General features: G+C 45.2%; 2 protein-coding genes across 5 annotated transcripts in view; one reads left to right on the forward strand and one right to left on the reverse strand.

Moving 5' to 3' along the window:
* The window catches only part of PECAM1 (platelet and endothelial cell adhesion molecule 1), a 63,684-nt gene extending 62,177 nt beyond the window's left edge, over nt 1-1,507 (reverse strand). For all 4 annotated transcript variants that reach the window (XM_088829224.1, XM_055408217.2, XM_055408215.2 and 1 more), the window contains exons 1-2: nt 1,376-1,507; nt 1,263-1,289 (exon numbers count right to left, since the gene is read on the reverse strand). In XM_088829224.1, the coding sequence (XP_088685350.1) occupies nt 1,263-1,289; nt 1,376-1,439 (91 nt within the window). In that variant the 5' untranslated portion in view covers nt 1,440-1,507. The remainder of the gene's footprint in view (nt 1-1,262; nt 1,290-1,375) is intronic.
* MILR1 (mast cell immunoglobulin like receptor 1) overlaps nt 1,471-20,441 on the forward strand; it is a 66,247-nt gene continuing 47,276 nt past the window's right edge. The window contains exon 1 of the mRNA XM_055408220.2: nt 1,471-1,609. The gene's annotated coding sequence lies outside the window, so the exon portion shown is untranslated. The remainder of the gene's footprint in view (nt 1,610-20,441) is intronic.

The following is a 20,441-nucleotide window of genomic DNA, read 5'->3' on the forward strand; positions in this document are numbered from 1 at the left end:
AATTTTAAAACAAACAAGTAACAGTACAGAGGGTACCTCAGAAAAAATAAAAAAGGCTCCAAGAGACAGAGTAACAGTAGCTTTAAAGATTAGAGTCAAGCCTGTGGCTCCAGACTCCAGACAATCAGGTTTTGAGAAGGGGAGGTTCAACTGCCGATGCTCTAATCGGCTCTTTTTGGACAAGTTCCTCTGAGGGTCAGAGATTTCATCGGTCTGATTATAAGCTAATGGATATCCTGATTCTGTGGGTTGCCATGGGGATCAAACACCCTTCGAAGCACTTGGGCTATCGCAGGAGACCTGCCAGATCAGCCTCATGAGCCCTCCCCATGCGAGTGACTGCTCCAAGCCAGGGCTCAACAAACAGCACCACGTACATAAGGCATCTCCAAGCAGCAAGCCAGTCACCCTGCTTCTGCTGATTGAAGTGACCTCTGACAAGGGGATCTCATTCTGTAAGTTCTCTCTCTATTCAGTCCCTAGACCCCACCCAGTCCCCTACTTCACTTGGTCCCAGATGAAGCACAACAAAACCTGCTTACCTTAATGATTCAAAATCGCCTCTAAAGTGAATGACAGGCCAGATTTCAAAGTCAGGCAAAAACCCACCTCCTGTGCCCCATAACAAAATATTACAGGTATTTTGCAGATAATTTGCAGGTATGTTAGATATCATAGCCTCATGGATAGATGGGAGATGATATCTAACCTGTTTTAGATCATTTAGGAGAGAAGTCATAAAGACAATTTAAACTCTGTTCTGACTTCATGAATCTAACAAGTATCTCATTTTTTAATAAAAACAATTGGGGATATGAAAAATAGATATGCTATGGTAGAGGGCTTCCCTGGTGGTCCAGTGGTTAAGAATTCACCTTGTGATGCAAGGGACAGTGGTGCGACTCCTGATCTGGGAAGATCCCACGTGCTGAGGAGTAACTCAGCCCGTGAGCCACAAGGGAAGCCACCACAATGACAAGCCCGCCGCACACCACAGCTAGCGAGTAACCTCCGCTTGTCGCAGCTAGAAAAACCCGGAGTGCGGCGATAAGACCCACCAGAGCCAAAAACTAAATGAATAAATAAACCAATAAATCTTAAAAATAAAAAAAAGAAATTTATGGTAGAACAACAACAACAACAAAAAACAAATTGTGGAATCGCTCACTTGCTAATCACCCCTCCCTTCAGCCACCAATGCTAACAAGCAGAAAGAGTCACAGCAAGAGGTGGTGAAGCTAGATGGGAATCTCACAACTTACAGTTTTCTTGACCTTTGAGGCTTGAACCTGGAAAAGACAGGAGAAATACGTTGATTTCATGAGCTTCCCTTCTCAGGAAGCCTAAGTGATGTTGAGCAAGAGTGGGAACTCACAGAGCAGAAGTGTCAGCAGGGCTCCGAGCCACATCATGCCCCGCTGGGTCCACCTCAGCTGCATCCTGAGAGGAGCGAAGACTTTGGCGGTTAGTTCTGCGTTGGGGCCATGCCCCGGGGGGCAGAAGACACTCCTCTCGAGTCGCAGTTGAGAGACCTGCCCTGTGAAAAGCAGAGACCACGATTGGGAGCTTCTCCAGGCGCTGCGGACACGCTGGCCGAGGCGCTGGTCAGGTAATGGCGGCCATGCTGGAAACCAGGAACAATGCCTGGGCGGCCTCATATCTCCTCAGGAAATGACTGGCCTTCCTGAGGGGCCACTGAGCGCAGCTGCTTTGTTTAGTTTGTCTGGGGTTGGGGGAGGCATGAGTGACGTTTGCCTCAGCTCTCCTGACCCTCTTTGTGTCTCCACTGGGTCTGGGAGCCCCCTTCTCATGGCGGCCTGAGAGGTTCCTCTCTCCCTTTCTCCAACCTTCCCACAAAGGGCTTCTCTCCCCGCACACTCAGCGTATCGCTCTGCTTTTCCTCTGGCCCCTCCAAGGGGTCTCTTCTCACACAGCCCAAGTCTGGACCTCCCGCCTTTCCTGATGTGGGCATGGAGAGGATTGACTGTTTTTTTTAGAGAATTGCAGGTTTGTCAGGGAGACCCTGTAATGCCCTTGCCCCGCCACCACTGCCCTCCAGAGAAAGTCCATTTCCCATCCTTCACAGCCCAGCCCTTGCTTACCTCTCCAGCCTGGTCTCTCACTTCTTCCTTCCTTGCCCTGCCCTCTGGTTGCTGAAGTTTATAGTTGCCAGAACACATCACATGTCTGTCACTTTGCCAATGCTCTGGTACCCTTTCCCCTCTCCTTTTCTGACGAATTCCTCCCCATTTATCATAACTCAGTCTAGGCATCAATCCTTCAGCATCCTCCCCGTCTTGCCCACACTGAGCTGCCCTTCCTCCGGGCCCCCCTCACCTTCCTTTCTCAGACACTTTCTACCATGTGCCCCTCCTCCCCAGGCAGACTGCTGGCTCCGTGGTGGCAGGCACAGTGCCTGGTTCCTAGTAAATCATCAAAAAACACTAGTAAAATGGATGATTGACTGAAAGAGCACAAGTTAACTGTATGGTCGGAAAGAAAGTATCATTGCCTTGGGGGTCACAGTGCTACTTTCTGAAAAGGTACTCTTGAATACTGTCACATGTAAATCTGGAAGTTTTGATAAGAGCTGTTAGAGGGCAATGCGTGCAGAAAGGATTTTCTTTTTTTGGTTGTTGTTGTTTTGTATTTTCCACTCCCCGCTATAAACTATCTTCTTTGGCAACCGATTGGAAATTACCCCCACCCATTTACCAAACTTCAATTTGGCAGGAAAAGAAAGGAAACGTCATGAGTAATAAAATAAATGGTGTCAAAGGTGACTTTTACCTACTGTAGAGTAAGCAACTTCTGCTTCTCAAAGTGACATTCAAGCAAGAGTGATAAATGTCCACCCCATGGCCCTAAGTTCCAAAGTAAACGTCCAAAAATTAGTCATTGTTTTATATACAATGCTAATACTTTTAGAACACACCAAGAGAAACTAAAGCTTTATTTCAAAAACGTGTTACTGTTTTTTAAAAAAGTAGAAAAATTATATCCTACGATGTACACTATGCACCAGAATAAATTCCAAATAGACCAATCTGAAAGTACAAATGAAACATTAAAGTTCTAGAAGAAAACATAAAAGAATTCCTCATGCCTTGGGCAAAGGCTGGTTTAACTATGATTTAAAATCCAGAAGTCATAATATGAAATGTTGGCAAATTATACTCCATGAATTAAAGTTCTGCTTTGCCCACCATCCCCCCAAAAAAGTTCGGTCAAGAGAAAAACTACAAACTGGAAAAAATATTTGCAACTCCCATCATAGACAAAGAGCTAACTCTAATATGTATATAAATGGACTCATATAGTATGTACTTTTTTATTGTTTTTTTTTGTTTGGTTTATCTTCTTTTAATCAGCATAATCAATACTTCACCTTTTTGTATTGCCAAGTAACATCATTGCATAAAAATACCAGTTTGTTTATTCACCCACTTATGGACGTGTGGGTTGTTTCCAATTTTGACCTAATACAGATAGAGCTGGTATAAACAAGCCTTTGTCTGGACACATCCTTTCATTTCACTTGAGTAAATACCTAGAAGCAGAATGTCTGGGCTTTATGGTAAACACTGCCAAACTGTTTACCACGCTGATTACACCATTTTACATTCCCATCAGGATCATATGAGAGTTCTACTTGCTTCACATCCTCACTAACAGTGGCAGGTCAATCTTTCCAAATTTAGCCATTCTAATAGGGAGCATGTGTACGTGCGTGCTCAGTCATGTCCAACTCTTTGTCACTCCATGGACTGTAGCCTGCCAGGCTCCTCTGTCCATGGAATATTCCAGGCAAGAATACTGGAATGGGTTGACATTTCCTCTTCCAGGGGATCTTCCTGACCCAGGGATTGAACCCAAGTCTCCTGCACTGGCAGGCAGATTCTTTACCACTGAGCCACCTGGGGAGAATGGTGCTTTCTTATTATGGTTTTAGCTTGCATTTTCCTAATGATTAATGATATTGAACATATTTTTATGTGCTTATTTGTTATTTAATGGGTCTATTAAAATCTTTTGCTCTATATTAGTTAGGTTGTTTGTTTTCTTAGTGTTGTGCTTTTAGAATTCTTTATATATTCTGGATACAAGTCTTTTATCAATTATGTGATTTGCAAATATTTTCTCCTAGCTTGTGTCATGTTTTTTTATCTTCTTCAGTTCAATCGCTCAGTCGTGTCTGATCCCACGGACTGCAGCACGCCAGGCTTCCCTATCCATCACCAACTCCCGGAGCTTGCGCAAACTCATGTCCATTGAGTCGGTGATGCCATTCAACCATCTCATCCTGTCTTTTATCTTCTTAATGGTATCTTTTGATAAGCAGAAGCTTTAAAGTTTTAAGACTGAAGCCCAATTTATCCATTTTTCTTTTTATGGATCACGTCTAATGTATGACATCTAAATGGATCAGATTTCCTTTCGGTTGTCATGTCTAAAATATCTTTGCCTACCAAAGTCTCAAAATGTTTCCCATATATTTTTACATTTCAATCTATTATCTATTTTAAGTTAACTTTTGTACATGACACAAGACATGGATCAAAGTTCTCTCTCTTTTTTTTTTTTTGCATATGGATGTCCAACTGTCCTGGCATTGTTTGTTGAAAAGACTGTCTTCTGTCCAGTTAATTCTCTTTGAACTGCTGCTGAAAATCAGTTGTCCATATGTGAGCACATATATTCTGGAGTCTGTACTCTAGCCCACTGATCTATGTGTTTACCTTTATGCAGGACCATCCAGTTTTGATTTCTGTAGCTTTAAAATACATCCTGAGGTCAGGGAGTGTTAGTCCTCAAACATTTCTCTTCCTTTTCACAGTTATTTGGACTATTCTAAACCCTTCTTCCTTCCATATAGTTTTAAAATCAACTTCTCAGTTTCAACCCAAAGAGAAGCCTTCCAAAACTTCTATTGGAATTTCATTGAAATTCATGGAAATCAGTTTGGGGAGAACTGACGACCTAACAATACCGAGTATCTGACCAATGAACATGGCATATCTCTCCATTTATTTGTCTTCTTTACTTTCAGCAGTTTTATAGTTTTCAGTATATTTTTCATTATAAACTGTGTCCCTTTTAGTTTTTAAATCATGTGAATGTATCAGGGTGTTGGAAATCATTTGAAACGGCTGTTGTAGGGACTTCCCTAGCGGTCCAGTGGCTAAGATTTCATGCTTCCATTGCAGGGGGCCCAGGTTTGTTCCCCGGTCAGGGAACTAGATCCCACATGATGCAATTAACAGCCTGCATGCCCACAACTAAATATTCTGCAAGCTTCAACTGCAATCTAAGGTCTCACATGTGGCAACTAAGACCTGGTACAGTCAAGTAAATATTTTTAAAATAATAATAACAAAATAAAATGACTCCTGTACCCATCCCCCACCCTGATCCAGGCAGCACAGCAGGGTGACCTGGCCTAAGGCCCAGAGTCAAGACGAAATGGGGCTGGTTCTTCACAGGACTTGTGGGTCCTCATGGGAGAGCCTCCCTCGCCATTTTCCATGGGTTTGTCTGTTTGTCTCCCTCTCACTCTCTTTCCAGGGGAACCACTCCTAGTTCTCATGGAAATCTCTTCTTTTTCTCTTGTGCCTTGGCTGTGAGATAAGAACTGAAGCATTTATTCTCCATCATTTATTTTATTCCTTGAAAAGATAATCATGCACCTTAGTTTTCATTTGTAAAGTTTGAATGTCTTAATCAAAGTTAAAAATGTATAAAAGGAGGGACTTCCCTGGTGGTCCAGTGCTTAAGAATCCGCCTTGCAATTCAGAGGACAAGGATTCCATCCCTGGTCAGGGAAATAAGATACGACATGCTACAGAGCAGCTAAGCCTGAGTGCCACAACTACTGAAGCCTGCGCGCCACAACTAGAGAATCCGTGCACCAAAACGAAGATCCTGAATGCAGCAACTAAAACCCAATGCAGTCTAATTAATTCATCAAAAGGTGTAAAGGAATTTTCCTCTATTTCACCTTTTTAAAAATAGGCAATCAGCTGACTTTCTATATGTGTGTGGCCCCCACACATCTTCCCGTTCCTTCCTCTGGTTCTTAGTGGATTCCTTAAGCAGAAAAAAAAAAAAAAGATTTCACATAACAATTTTAACTCTTTGGTAAATAATCAAGAAACTGACTCCCACATTGCCAAGGATGGAGACCCCAAGAGTGCCCACCAAGCTGGATGAGCTCACCCGGGAACCTGTTGCTCCCACAGCACTACTCTCTACTCCCTCTTCTCAGGAGGACAGGATGCTGTCTACATGCTGTGACTCTGCCTTCAAACACCAGGGATGTCACAAATCCAAATCACTGCCATTCACTAGCCGCCTGAAAATGCTGCCTGGTGGAATAAACCTCAGGAAGTGGTTTTTCTGAGAAGCTGGTGTGGGTGTGGGAGGAAGAGACAGGCAACAAGGATGTCAGAGGGCCATGGGCACCCAGCAGAACCAACCTCCCATCTGTTTCATGACTACAGTGATAGGAAATAAGATATAAGTCATTTCCCCCGACCGTGACCTGTGACTGGCCTGTGACCGGAGGTCTGATTAATTAACCTTCACCAGTTAACGAGTGGGCCTAATCCCACATTGGCCAGATTTGAAAGTCACCTCATGGACATGTACGAATACGCAGATCAGAAGCCTGGGTTGCCAGTTCTTTCTCTGCAGCTCAGTACGGTTAGTGTTTTGAGGTTCACTTTCTGCTCCTATAAAATGGGAATAGTATGCCCACTCACACTGGAGACACACAGTCAACAAAAGGGTCCGAAATGCAGTCCTTGGATGCAATCTCAAAAACAACAGAATGATCTCTGTTCGTTTCCAAGGCAAACCATTCAATATCACAGTAATCCAAGTCTATGCTCCAACCAGTAATGCTGAAGAAACTGAAGTTGAACGGTTCTATGAAGACCTACAAGACCTTCTAGAACTAACACCGAAAAGAGATGTTCTTTTCATTATAGGGGACAGGAATGCAAAAGTAGGAAGTCAAGAAATACCTGATGTAACAGGCAAATTTGGCCCTTCAGTACAGAATGAAGCAGGGGAAAGGTTAATAGAGTTTTGCCAAGAGAATGCACTGGTCATAGCAAACCCCCTCTTCCAACAACACAAGAGACAACTCTACACATGGACATCACCAGATGGTCAACACTGAAATCAGATTGATTATATTCTTTGCAGCCAAAAATGGAGAAGCTCTGTACAGTCAGCAAAAACAAGACCAGGAGCTGACCGTGTCTCAGATCATGAACTCCTTATTGCCAAATTCAGACTTCAATTGAAGAAAGTAGGGAAAACCACTAGACCATTCAGGTAGGACCTAAATCAAATCCCTTACGATGATACAGTGGAAGTGAGAAATAGATTCAAGGGATTAGATCTGATAGACATAGTGCCCAAAGAACTACGGACATTGTACAGGAGACGGAGGTTCGTGACATTGGACAGGAGACAGAGATCAAGAACATCCCCAAGAAAAAGGAAGCCAAAAAAGTAAAATGGCCATCTGAGGAGGCCTTACAAATAGCTGTGAATAGAAGAGAAGTGAAAGGAGAAAAGGAAAGATATACCCATTTGAATGCAGAGTTCCAAAGAATATCAGGGAGAGATAAGAAAGCCTTCCTCAGTGATCAGTGCAAAGAAATAAAGGAAAACAATAAAATGGGAAAGACTAGAGATCTCTTGAAGAAAATTAGAGCTACCAAAGGAACGTATCATGCAAAGATGGGCTTGATAAAGGACAGAAATGGTATGGACCTAACAGAAGCAGAAGATATTAAGAAGAGGTGGCAAGAATATACAGAAGAACTATACAAAAAAGATCTTCATGACCCACATAACCATGATGGTGTGATCACTCACCTAGAGCCAGACATCCTGGAATGCGAAGTCAAGTGGGCCTTAGGAAACATCACTACAAACAAAGCTAGTGGAGGTGATGGAATTCCAGTTGAGCTATTTCAAATCCCAAAAAATGATGCTGTGAAAGTGCTGCACTCAATATGCCAGCAAATTTGGAAAACTCAGCAGTGGCCACAGGACTGGAAAAGGTCAGTTTTCATTCCAATCCCAAAGAAAGGCAATGCCAAAGAATATTCAAACTACCGCACAATTGCACTCATCTCACACGCTAGTAAAGTCATGCTCAAAATTCTCCAAGCTAGGCTCCAACAGTACGTGAACCGTGAACTTCCAGATGTTCAAGCTGGATTTAGAAAAGGCAGAGGAACCAGAGATTAAATTGCCAACATCTGTTGGATCATCAAAAAAGCAAGAGAGTTCCAGAAAAACATCTGCTTTATTGACTATGCCAAAGCCTTTGACTGTGTGGATCACAATAAACTGTGGAAAATTCTGAAAGAGATGGGAATACCAGACCACCTGACCTGCCTCCTGAGAAATCTGTATGCAGGTCAGGAAGCAACAGTTAGAACCAGTCATGGAACAACAGACTGGTTCCAAATCGGGAAAGGAATACGTCAAGGCTATATATGGTCGCCCTGCTTATTTAACTTATATGCAGAGTACATCATGAGAAACGTTGGGCTGGGTGAAGCACAAGCTGGAATCAAGATTGCTAGGAGAAATATCAATAACCTCAGGTATGCAGATGACATCACCCTTATGTCAGAAAGTGAAGAAGAACTAAAGAGCCTCTTGATGAAAGTGAAAGAGAGAGTGAAGAAGTTGGCTTAAAGCTCAACATTCAGAAAACTTAAGATCATGGCATCTGGTCCCATCTCTTCATGGCAAATAGATGGGGGAAGAGTGGAAACAATGACAGACTTTATTTTTTTGGGTTCCAAAAATCACTGCAGATGGTGACTGCAGCCATGAAATTAAAAGACACTTGCTCCTTGGAAGAAAAGTTATGACCAACCTAGATAGCATATTAAAAAGCAGAGACATTACCTTGCCAACAAAGGTTCGTCTAGTTAAAGCTATGGTTTTTCCAGTAGTCATGTATGGATGTGAGAGTTGGACTATATAGAAAGCTAAGCACCAAAGAATTGATGCTTTTGAACTGTGGTGTTGGAGAAGACTCTTGCGAGTCCCTTGGTCTGCAAGGAGATCCAACCAGTCCATCCTAAAGGAAATCAGTCCTGAATATTCACTGGAAGGACTGATGTTGAAGCTGAAACTCCAATCTTTTGGCCACCTGATGCAAAGAACTGACTCATTGGAAAAGACCCTGATGCTGGGAAAGATTGAGGGCAACAGAAGGGGACGACAAAGGGTGAGATGGTTGGATGGCATCACCGATTCAATGGACATGAGTTTGAGCAAGTTCCAGGAGTTGGTGATGAACAGGGAGGCCTGGCTTGCTGCAGTCCATGAGGTCACAAAGAATTGCACACGACTGAGTGACTAAACTCAACTGAACTGATGCCCACTCAATCCGTTTCACAGGCTGGTTATGAAGAGAAAATGTAAGTTAGCATTTGAAAGCCCATTTAACCCATGGAGCACAAATATGCAAGTAGTAACATTAAAAACAAGAGTAATGATCACAATAGTGGTCGGGTCTGCTTTGGGCCCCAGGTTGCCCCATCTGAATTAATCTTCTGGTAAATCAGCTGTCTTCGTGAGCTGAAGCCCCTAATTCCGTGCCCACCCAGGTGTTGTCCTCATAGCCCCAGTCTGGCCCCTTGCAAAAGTGCGTGGCTGGGCAAAAGGGAGGCAGGGTGGGACACTGTGAAGGGGTCAGTTCCATCTCCCGCTGGTGGCCCCCCTCCATTCCAATGATAGGAGACAGGGTTATATCATGATTCATGGCTGTGGACATTTTTTTTTTAAATAGAGACTTTACTTTGTGTGAGTCACAGTGTGTTGGATGCTGCACCATTTAACTTTTCTTTATTTGGCTGCATCAGGTCCTGGTTGTGGCACATGGGGACTTTGCTGCGTCATGGGGGATCGCTGCCAGGCAACGACTCTCTAGCTGTGGTGCATGGGCTCCAGTACTTGCAGCACATGGGCTCTCTAGTTGTGGCACATGCGCTCTGGAGCGCCTTCTTGGCACCTATCACTGTTGGTAACCTCATATTTATCTATACAATGCACAAGAAGCACCTCCCCAGGCATGGGTCTATTGGGTTCACCCCAGTCCCTATGCAGTCAACACAATGCCTGTGATATAAGGGGGCCCTGCATAAATTTCTGCTAAATGAGTGAATGAGCTGGGAGCACAACTGGATGCAAGCAGTCATCACGTACAGTGGTCATGCCCAGGCCGTGGCGTCAAATTAGCTCCAGATAGCCGGCCTCCACGCTGAGCTATGGTCCTGAGGGGCAGAGAGGGCCAATGTCATTCCCTTGCACCAGGAGGCAAGATTCAGCCCTAAGGAGAGGGCAGGCAGAGACCAGCACAACCATGAAGATACTGGGGAACCCACAGAAGTGAAGGAGGAAATGTGTGTGTGGTGGTTTAAGAGGTCTGATCCCCCATGGGGTGGGTGGGCAGCAGCCTCAGCCTACGTATATGATCTCGCCTCAGGTGACAGGTGATTTGGGCTGGAAGTGGGCCAGGCCTCCCAGGAGGCCCCTGGTAATCATTTCTTGGGTGAGCTCAGGGTGGGGCTGCCAGAGACAGGAAATAATAATACCTGATATCCAGTTACTTTTTTTAAAATTTATTTATTTGGCTGCACTGGGTCTCAGTTGCTTTTAGCCATAGTGTTGGAAAAGACTCTTGAGAGTCCCTTGGACTGCAAGATCAAACCAGTCAATCCTAAAGGAAATCAGTCCTGAATATTCATTGGAAGGACTGATGATGAAGCTCCAATACTTTGGCCACCGGAAGCAAAGAAGTGAATGATTAGGAAAGACCCTGATGCTGGGAAAGATTGAAGGCGGGAGGAGAAGGGGACGACAGAGGATAAGATGGTTGGATGGCATCATCGACTCAATGATCATGAGTTTGAGCAAACTCTGAGAGATGGTGATGGACAGGGAAGCCTGGCGTGCTACAGTCCATGAGGTCACAAAGAGTCGGATACAACTGAGCAACTGAACTGAACTGGCTCTCAGTTGTAGGATGTGGGATCTAGTTCCGTGACCAAGGATCGAACCCAAACCTCTTGCATTGGGAGTGAGGAGTCTTAGCCACCGGACCAGCAGGGAAGTCCCTCCAGTTACATTTTAATTTCACAGAAGTAACAAGTCATTTTTTGGCATGTCTCACATGTTGCATGAACATTCCCAATGATTATTCACTGTTGATTAGAAACTCAAATGAAACTGGGCATCCTGTATGCTAACTGACAGCCCTCATTCAGGACCCCTTCTGGGGAGCAGTCCATGTCAGGAATGCTTGTGCTAACCTGGAGTCAGGAGTAGAAAAGCCAGAACTTCCAGGGGCTAATGCCATCCATTCCCAATTTTTGCTTTTTTGGGTATGTGAATGGACATCAAGGGACAAAGGTTTGATTCCTGGGCTGGAAAGATCCCTTGGAGAAGGAAATGGAAACCCACTACAGTATTCTTGCCTGGGAAATCCCATGGACATAGGAGCCTGGTGGGCTACAGTCCAAAGGATTTCAAAGGGTCAGACACAAATGATCACGAGCACAGAGGGATACAGAGCAGGAAATAAGGCACTAAGTCAGCTGCAGACCAGAGGGAGTGTCAGGAACGCTGTGCTCGAAGCCAGGCCCCATCAGGATGAAGTATCAATGATGCCCTAGAAGAAAGGGTGGTGTCTCTCAGTCCGAGCAGGCACTAGGCCAAGCTCCAGGAAAGACAAAGGCCTGGCCCTGCACTCCAGGGGTTTGGAGAGGAGGCTGCCCTATCCCTGGATATGCATTAGTTCCTGCGTGGGTGGAGTTTATAGTCTAATTGGAGAGGCATGAAACCCAAGTACCCAAGAAAGTGAATTCGTAGCCACAAACTGTTGACTGTTATAAAGAAACAGAAACTGGCACAGTGATGGAGGAAAGTCAGGTGGTGGATGGGGAGTGACTTCCTTAGACTGGATAGCTGTGTGCATGCTAAGTGGCTTCAGTTCAGTTTTGTCTGACTTTGTGCTCTCATGAACCGTAGCCCCCAGGCTCCTCTGTTCATGCAGTCCTCCAGTCAAGAATACCGAAGTGAGTTGCCATTCCCTTTTCCAGGGGATCTTTCTGACCCGGAATCAAACCAGGTCTTCTGCATGGCAGGCAGATTCTTTACCATCTGAGACCAGGAAAGCCCTAGCCCAGAGCAAAGCGGCCACCATTTTTCCAACCTGTTCTCTTAGAGCTCTGGGCTTTAGAAATCCATCCTTCCCCTAACATTTTATTTATCTTATTTATTTTTTTGGCTGTGCTGGGTCTTTTGTTGCAGTACGCAGGCTTTTTTCTTGCATCACATGGGCTCTCTAGTTGTGGTGCATGGGTCCACGCCTTGTGGGTTCTTAGTTCCCCAACCAGGAATGGAACCCTCGTCCCCAGCAATGGAAGGCGGATTCTTAACCACAAGGAAAGTCCCCACCCTTCTCCTAACATTTTAATATTAGGGACTGAGGAGAAGTAGCAGAGAACACAGAAGGTAGGAGAGAGGTATGTTGGCTGATGGCTGCTGTTCATATCATCTCTCTATGACTTGCTCGCCTCTGCACATAGACTCTAGGAGTTTAAGAAAGAAAAACACTTTAAAGTATTTAAAACATTGCCTACTGGAGTGGTTCTCAGTCTAGCCTGTGTGTGGGTAGCCAGCCCAACTGGCTTTCATGGGGTCAGCAGAAGTGCATTTCCATTTCTTATCATAATCATCAATGTGTCAGCTCGATTTTAACAGGAAATCTGGCTAGGGCAGCCGTAGAGGAAGCAGAGATCAGGAGTTGTGAGGGCCCTCTCTTCTTGGTTCTCACCAGACCTCTCCATCCCCTGCTTAGAAAGGAAACAATGGTTCTTGCCTAAGAGGCTTCACCTCCCCAACCTTTTGGGCCAAGCAGGTTGGTGCTATTCCTGGGAAGGACCTCCAGCTAATGGAGGTATGGGGGAGCAAACTTGTCCCCCTCTCATATTTAGCCTAAGACCCAGAAAATGTACTGAGTTTTAATAAAGGAGGTGGGGTGGAGGTAAGGAATCCTAAACCCACAGATCACAAGGGCCTGTACAAAACTCCAGCAGGGACTTCCCTGGTGGTCCAGTGGTTAAGAATCTGCCTCCCAGAGCAGGGGACACGGATTTGATCCCTGGTCCAGGAAGATGCCATGTGCCACAGGGCAACTGAGCCCATGTCCCACAACTACTGAAGCCCGAAATCTACGGCCCACACTCAGAAATAAGAGAAGCTATCACAGTGAGAAGCCCAGACACCACAACTAGAGAAAAGCCCACACACAGCAATGAAGACCCAGTGCAGTCATAAATAAGTAAGTCCAGCAGATTATTTATTAGGTATGTAAAAACTTTATGTTGTATCTAAGCATTTCCTAAAATCTTTCCTAGTGTGTTATGACTCTCACTGTGTGCAGAATATCAATAAAGCCTTCATCAAAGAAAAACACACATACACATGCACATATACAGAGGGGGCCCAGGCCTCTGTGGCTAAAATAAAGCAAAATAAATTTAGGGAAGGGTGGAGAATAGGGAGTCTAGGCCAGACCCAACAGCGTGGCCAGGTCATGTATTAAGGGCTAGATGAGGCCAGAGTCATGAAGGAGGAGGGGACAGGAAGAGAGGTGCTCAGTGAAGCGACTGAAATGGGGTTTGAGCACCCAATAGAGAGTACAGATCAGAGCAGAACTCTCACAGGTTGGCAGAGAGCAGTTTCAGTTACCAGGCAGGAAGTAGAAATGACCAAAAACCAGCAGATATCTTCTAAAAGTAGGTCAGGACACATTAACCTGGTTTCTTCTGTTGTTAGAGTTACTAGATTGTTGAATGAGTAAATCCTGCAGGTGGAGGGCTTGTGGATTTCAGCAAGATGTCTGACCAGGTGTGTCCTGGGCTTCTCATGGAGAAAAGTGGCATCTATCATGTGTGGGACAATTAGATCCAAACAGTTTTGACCAAGGTCAATTGAAAAGATATCTGTAGGAACCTCCCTGGCAGTCCAGTGGTTAAGACTCTGTGCTTCCAATTCAGAGGGTGCAGGGTTCCAATCCTGGTCAGGGAACTAGGATTCCACATGCCGCATGGCATGGCCAAAATATAAAAATAAATAAGTAACTAAGCAAGTAAAGGTTCACAGAAGTGGTGCATCACTGATCCATTAAAAAAAAAGAAAAAAAGACATCCCATAGTGGAGTGCCACATGGCTCAAGGAGGTCTTGAGAACATGCTGACTGGCTCCCTGAATGACACAGCACTGAGAGAGATAGATATATAAGAGGCCAAACAACAGGATCAGTAGAAAAAGCTGTCACTAGGAGGGTGGAATGGGCAAAATGATGATGCATAATAGAAAGCTAAAGTTCCTCAAAGCTGACCTTGCAAATACAGGTGATGATGACAGACATGTTGCTTAACAGCAGGATATGTAGTGGAAAGACTGATGAGTTTGAAAGGAGCGTGGCTGCCATCCTGGTTGACGGCGTTAATGAAAGTAAAGAGTTCAGAAGAGGGGAGAAGACCGCCCCACTGTATTTTGTCACACACGCCCAGTTCAGGGGATGACGCCCCAAAGCATATGGAAGGGTGATGAAAATGCCACAGGCAAGGGACCTTCAAAAACCACATCATAAGAGGAGCATTTGAAGGAAGTGGAAATGTTAAAACCAAGAAGGAAGATTTGGGAAGATCTGATAATTACCTTTAAACATTGAATTATTTATTTATTCATTTTAAAATTTTATTTATTTTTTATAGTAGGTCCTTGTTGATTATCTGTTTTAAATAAACCAGTGTGCACATGTCAAACCAAACTCCTAATCTATCCTTCCCCTCACTCTTCCCCTGCCATAACCATAGTTCAATTCTCTTAAGTCTATGAGTCTATTTTGTAAGTAAGTTCATTTGTATCATTTTTTTTAGAATTCACATAGAAGTGCCATCATATGATATTTGTCCTCTGTCTGACTTACTTCACTTAGTATGATAATCTCCAAGTCCATCAAAGTTGCTGCAAATAGCATTCTTTCATTCTTTTTAATGACCAAGTAATATTCCATTGTATATACGTGTGTGTGTGTGTGTGTGTGTGTGTGTGTATCACATCTTCTTTATTCATTCCTCTGTTGATGGACATTCAGGTTGCTTCCATGTCTTGGCCATTGTAAACAATGCTGCAATGAACGTTGGGATGAATGTATTCTTCTGAACCGTGTTTTTCTTTGATATATGCTTCAGAGAGGGATTGCTAGATCATACAGTAACTTTTTAGTTTTTTAAGGCACCTCCATACTGTTCTCCAAAGTGGCTGCACCAATTTACATTCCCACCAACAGTGTAGGAGGGTTCCCCTTTCTCCACACCTTCTCCAGGATTTATTGTTTGTAGATTTTTTGCTGATGGCCATTCTGACAGGTGTGAGGTAATATCTCATTGTAGTTTTGATTTGCATTTCTCAGTTGCATTGGTTGTATGCGAAAGAGGAATGGGACTTTTATTTTTTAACCTTTCAGTAGAAATTATAGGGAGATCTGTTTTAGTTAGATCTCTGTAACACAGCAGGTTAGCTGAGAAGTGGGGAGACCTTTCCAGAGGGCTGCAGAGTCTCCTCTGCTGCAAACTCCAGCAGCCATGTGGGCAGACCTATTCTCTCCAGGGGAAAGCTGGCTACTGCACATTTCCTCATCTTACTGACGAAGCTTCTCAGAGCCAAATATTTGTCAAGGCCAATGCCATGCGTCAGAGCAGAGTCAGAGCAGTGTTCCTGCTGATTGCCAGGGTTGAAGATAAAGGAAAGAAGACAGCTATCCTCATAATGAAGGTCACTAAGTGGCCTCCGTTGCTCGTAAGTGGGGCTGGGATCACCACTCCGGTTGGACGCTGAGAAGACCCATGAAGCTGTTCACGGAGCTCAGGCATCAGCTGCCAGATGCCGTGAGAAGTCATCTGTGTCCCTGTTGTGGAAACCCAAGTGGATCCGTCTGACCAACCGAACAGCAAACGTGACAGGAAGAGACAGAAAAGACAAGAAGGAAAGCAGAATGCAGCCCAAGCACTCAGTCTTCATCTCAGGCGGGTGGGGTGCCAGCCAGGGGTGGCAGAATGACCAGAGTCGCCGAGGAAACGCAGAGAAATCTCAACCGCTACCTGAGGAAGAAAGGGACCCATCTGGGAGCAAGGGTGACAGAGGGAGGCCAACTGGCTGATTCAGTGGGGGCAGTGGCGGCTTGGCTTTGAGGGAGAATCTAGGTACAGGAGACTTGCAGGAAGTTTTTCCTCTGGGCAGTGAGACATAATTTTCCCTCACAGCCCCCTTCAGACAACCTTCAGTGAAGGCTTTTGAAGCATTCTTCTCAAGAGATCGGGAGAGGGGGTTTCTACTAAAATGTACTGAGCACTCAGTACTTCTCATGGATTGTCTCATTTAATTGTACAGATTAGATGCTAGAGTAATCCTCACTGTACAGGAGAGAAATGAGAGTCTTGAAGAGGTTAGTACACTTGCTCACAATCCCACGGGTGGTGTAAGTCCAGTGGAAAGCTGGCTGCCTGACTCCAGACCTAAGCCCTGAACTCCACACCTGATGCCTCTGGAAGAAAAACATTTCAGATCTTCTTGCAATGCACCACCATAGGGAAATCTTTGGCTTAAAACAAAAACCGAAGGGGTCAAAGCCTACAAAAGTTGAAATGCACGGAATATGAGATATTTATTCACCCAAGTTATTTTAGGATGCCATCCTTCAATGTGTTTTATACAACTGTCTTAATGTTTCCTGTTTCTTTACAGCTTCATTACCTGATTAAATAAAATTAAAACAGATACATCCCAATAAAAAAGGCAGCCAAGTTGGAGGATGAGACTATGCACAGCAAACTGTGCTCCCAGACAGACATGAGGCTCATGTGATTAAGACTGAGCCAGGAGCCTGTATAAACATTTCCAACTCTGAGAATGTGAGAACATGCATGGTCTCACATAGATCCCTCACAGACCTCAAGGATCTTCTTGAATTAGAGCTGTGTATTTTAAAAAATGGAAAAGGTGCCCAGAGAAAATTTAAATGTAGGATCACACACACAAAAAGTTTTTATGTGAATGTTCACAGCAGCTCTATTTGTCATTTCAGCTTTCTGGAAAAACTGGGGTCCGTCCAGATATCCTTCAGTGAATAAATATTGGTTACACGCACACCATGGAACATTCCTCAGCAATGAAAGGGAGCAAACTATTGATAGAGGCAACAACTTGGATGAATCTCCAGGGCAGTAAATAGGCTGAGTGAAAAAGAGCCAGTCCCGTAAATATGATCCTATTTGCATAACATTTTTGAAATAACAGAAGTTTAGAAATGGAGGCCTCGGAGAAGGCAATGGCAAGCCACTTCAGTACTCTTGCCTAGAAAATCGCATGGACAGAGGAGCCTGGTGGGCTGCAGTCCATGGGGTTGCTACTAGTCAGACACGACTGAGCGACTTCACTTTCACTTTTCACTTTCACACATTGGAGAAGGAAATGGCAACCCACTCCAGTGTTCTTGCCTGGAGAATCCCAGGGACGGCGGAGCCTGGTCGGCTGCAGTCTATGGGGTCGCAGAGTTGGACATGACTGAAGTGACTTAGCAGCAGCAGCAGCAGCAGGAATGGAGGCCAAATGGGCAGTTCCAGAGGTTGGGCGTGAGGACAGGGGAGGGAATGCGTGTGCCTAAAGAAGGGCAACAGGAGGATGCCTGTGGCTTGGGAACTGTGCACTGCTTGCGGTGATGGATACCTGAACCTACATGGTGATAAAGCTGTTAAGAACTTTACACACACTGAAACACAATGAGTAACAGACAAACTGGGAGATTAAATCCTATAGGTGGGTTGTATCAATGTCAGTGTCCTGTAACATTATACTGCATCATTAAGATGTTACCACTGCGGAAACCTGGTTAAAATATATTTTACAGGCTCTCTGCATTATGTATTACAAATGCATAAGAATCTAATAATATCTCAATAAAAGTTTCTATTAAAGGACTTCCCTGGTGGCCCAGTGGTTAAGAACCTGCCTGCCAGGCTTCTCTGGTGGCTCAGTGGTAAAGAATCTGCCTGCCAGTGGAGGAGACACGGGTTCAGTTCCTGGTCTGGGAAGATCCTACATGCAGCAAAGCAAATAAGCCCATGAATCACAACTATTGAACATGTGCTCCAGAGCCCATGAATGGCAACTACTGAGACCTCAAGCCACAGCCACTGAAGCCCACGCGCTCTAGAGACGGTGCTCTGCAACAGGAGAAGCCACCACGATAAGCAGCCCATGCACCGCAACTAGAGAGTAGCCCCTGCTCACTGCAGCTGGAGAATAACCTGTGCAGCAACGAAGACCCAGCACAGCCAAAAACAAACAAATACATAAAATTTTTTTTAAAAAGTCTGCCTGCCAGTGTGGGGCACACGGGTTCGGTCCCTGATTTGAGAAGATTCCACATGCTGCGGGGCAACTAAGCCCGTGCACCCCAACTACTGAGCCCACGTGCCTAGAGCCCAGGCTCCACAGTAAGAGAAGCCACTGCAGGAAAGCCCGCACACTGCAACTAGAGAGTAGCCCCTGCTAGCTGCAACTAGAGAAAGCCCACATGCAGCAAGAAAGACCCAGCGCAGCCAAAAATTAATTAATAAATATATTTTTTAATTGCTATTTTAAAATAATGGACTGGTTTCCTGTCCCAGAAGGATTCCAGTGCTGGTTGTATGCCCCCTAACGAAGGTGTTGTTGGGGAGTTTACTGCATGGGGCGGCCCCTCCAGTTCTCCTGAGGAGTGAGACCCTTCCAGGGCAGTGAGGAGGTAACTGAGCATTGCACGAGGGTCCTCCGTTTCTGCCAGTCCACAAACATACACGGAGAATGAGAGAGAAGCAGAATGTCCTCCTTACAGACGCTCATTCTCTTATTCCAAGAGGAAGAGGTGAGCTGAGTGGCTCTGAAGGTATTTGGCAGGGCTACCTCTGTCACCGTCTGCTTTTCCCTAAAAGCTGGGCTCCCCTGGGGTCTGGGGGTTCAGGCAGCTCCCCTGACAAAAATAAAACATGAATGTTCAGGTTGTTACTTAGAATCTGGAAGAACCTTGGAAATCCTCTCCTCAATAAAAGAACCTTCTAGATGGAAAGCGAACAGGAATATTTTGAGACCTAGGCAAGACATGGATGTTCGAGGAGGTAAACGGGTTTTGAATGTTGTCCTAGCTGAAATGCACGAGCTTCTCCTAAAGGAAGTGTTTCTTTCCTGGATAATTTTAAGACCAGTTTCGTGTAGATGGTTATTCCTGATGGACCTCTTGAACAGTAAAATGGATAAATGTGAGGTGTCCTTAGACTCCTGTTCCCCCCATAGGTTGAGGCCAAGAGAGACATCCCTTAGGCGAACTTACAAACAAGGTCCCTGAGGCTGGCCACAACCTGCCCATGCAGCCCAAGTGGACCAGGCACTGTCTCAGGACTTCCTGGCCAGGGAGCTTCCTTCACTGTCTCTGGGGCCCCTGTTCACCACATGCCCTGTGTCCTTATACCAGGACCTAGCCCAGGATGTGTGATGTCAGACTCAGGGTACCAAACTTTTTTTTTTTTTTTTTGGCTGTCACACTGTGTGGCATGTGGGATCTTATTTCCCCAACCAGGAGTCAAACCTTTGCTTCCTGCAGTGGAAGAGCAGAATCTTAACCACTGGACTGCCAGGGAAATCCCCCAGGCACCAGCCTTTAAGGAATGTCCTGAGTCCTGGACCGACCCCAGCAAAGCCAGCTCTCACCAAGCCTCCAGCTGACAGCACCTGAAACTCATGGGAAAGTGGAAATGATAGATGACGACATAGGTACGAAGTCTCCTCCGAATACCCTCTGGCTGCATCTGCATCTCCCTGGATGCACATCTGCCTTCCGTGTGCCCTTAAAGAAGTCTCAGCCCCCACAAAGGCGCTTTGCATTTACTGCCACCTAACACAATGCGGACTACCTGCATCTGCCTGTAAATCCATTTTTAAAGTGCAGGGAGGAAAGCTGAAGGAAGGGGAAAAGCAGGGCCCCAGTTCAGCCCCGGAGGCTGCATTGTTCTCACACCAGCATTGTTTCCCCCCACAACCCCTGGGGAATCAAATGGGATTGTTTTTCCCCAAGACCGAGCTCTTCAGGTGTGAGCTACTGTTCCTGGACAACGGTGGTGACTGTGGCGTTTCTGCAACAGGAAAGAGGAAGGAACTGCTGATCTGCGTAGCCAGGGCGCCAACAATGTGTGCCGCCCCCCCCCCCAAGCCAGCCAGCAGCAAAGAGGAAAAGAGCTCAGTGTCCATAGTGATAAATCACTGGGAAGCTGGAGGGGGAGAGTCGGCAACAGGAT

Source organism: Moschus berezovskii, chromosome 20 (genome assembly GCF_049115385.1).
Source record: "Moschus berezovskii isolate FMDL1 chromosome 20, NW_MosBer_1.0, whole genome shotgun sequence".
Classification (NCBI taxonomy): domain Eukaryota; kingdom Metazoa; phylum Chordata; class Mammalia; order Artiodactyla; family Moschidae; genus Moschus; species Moschus berezovskii.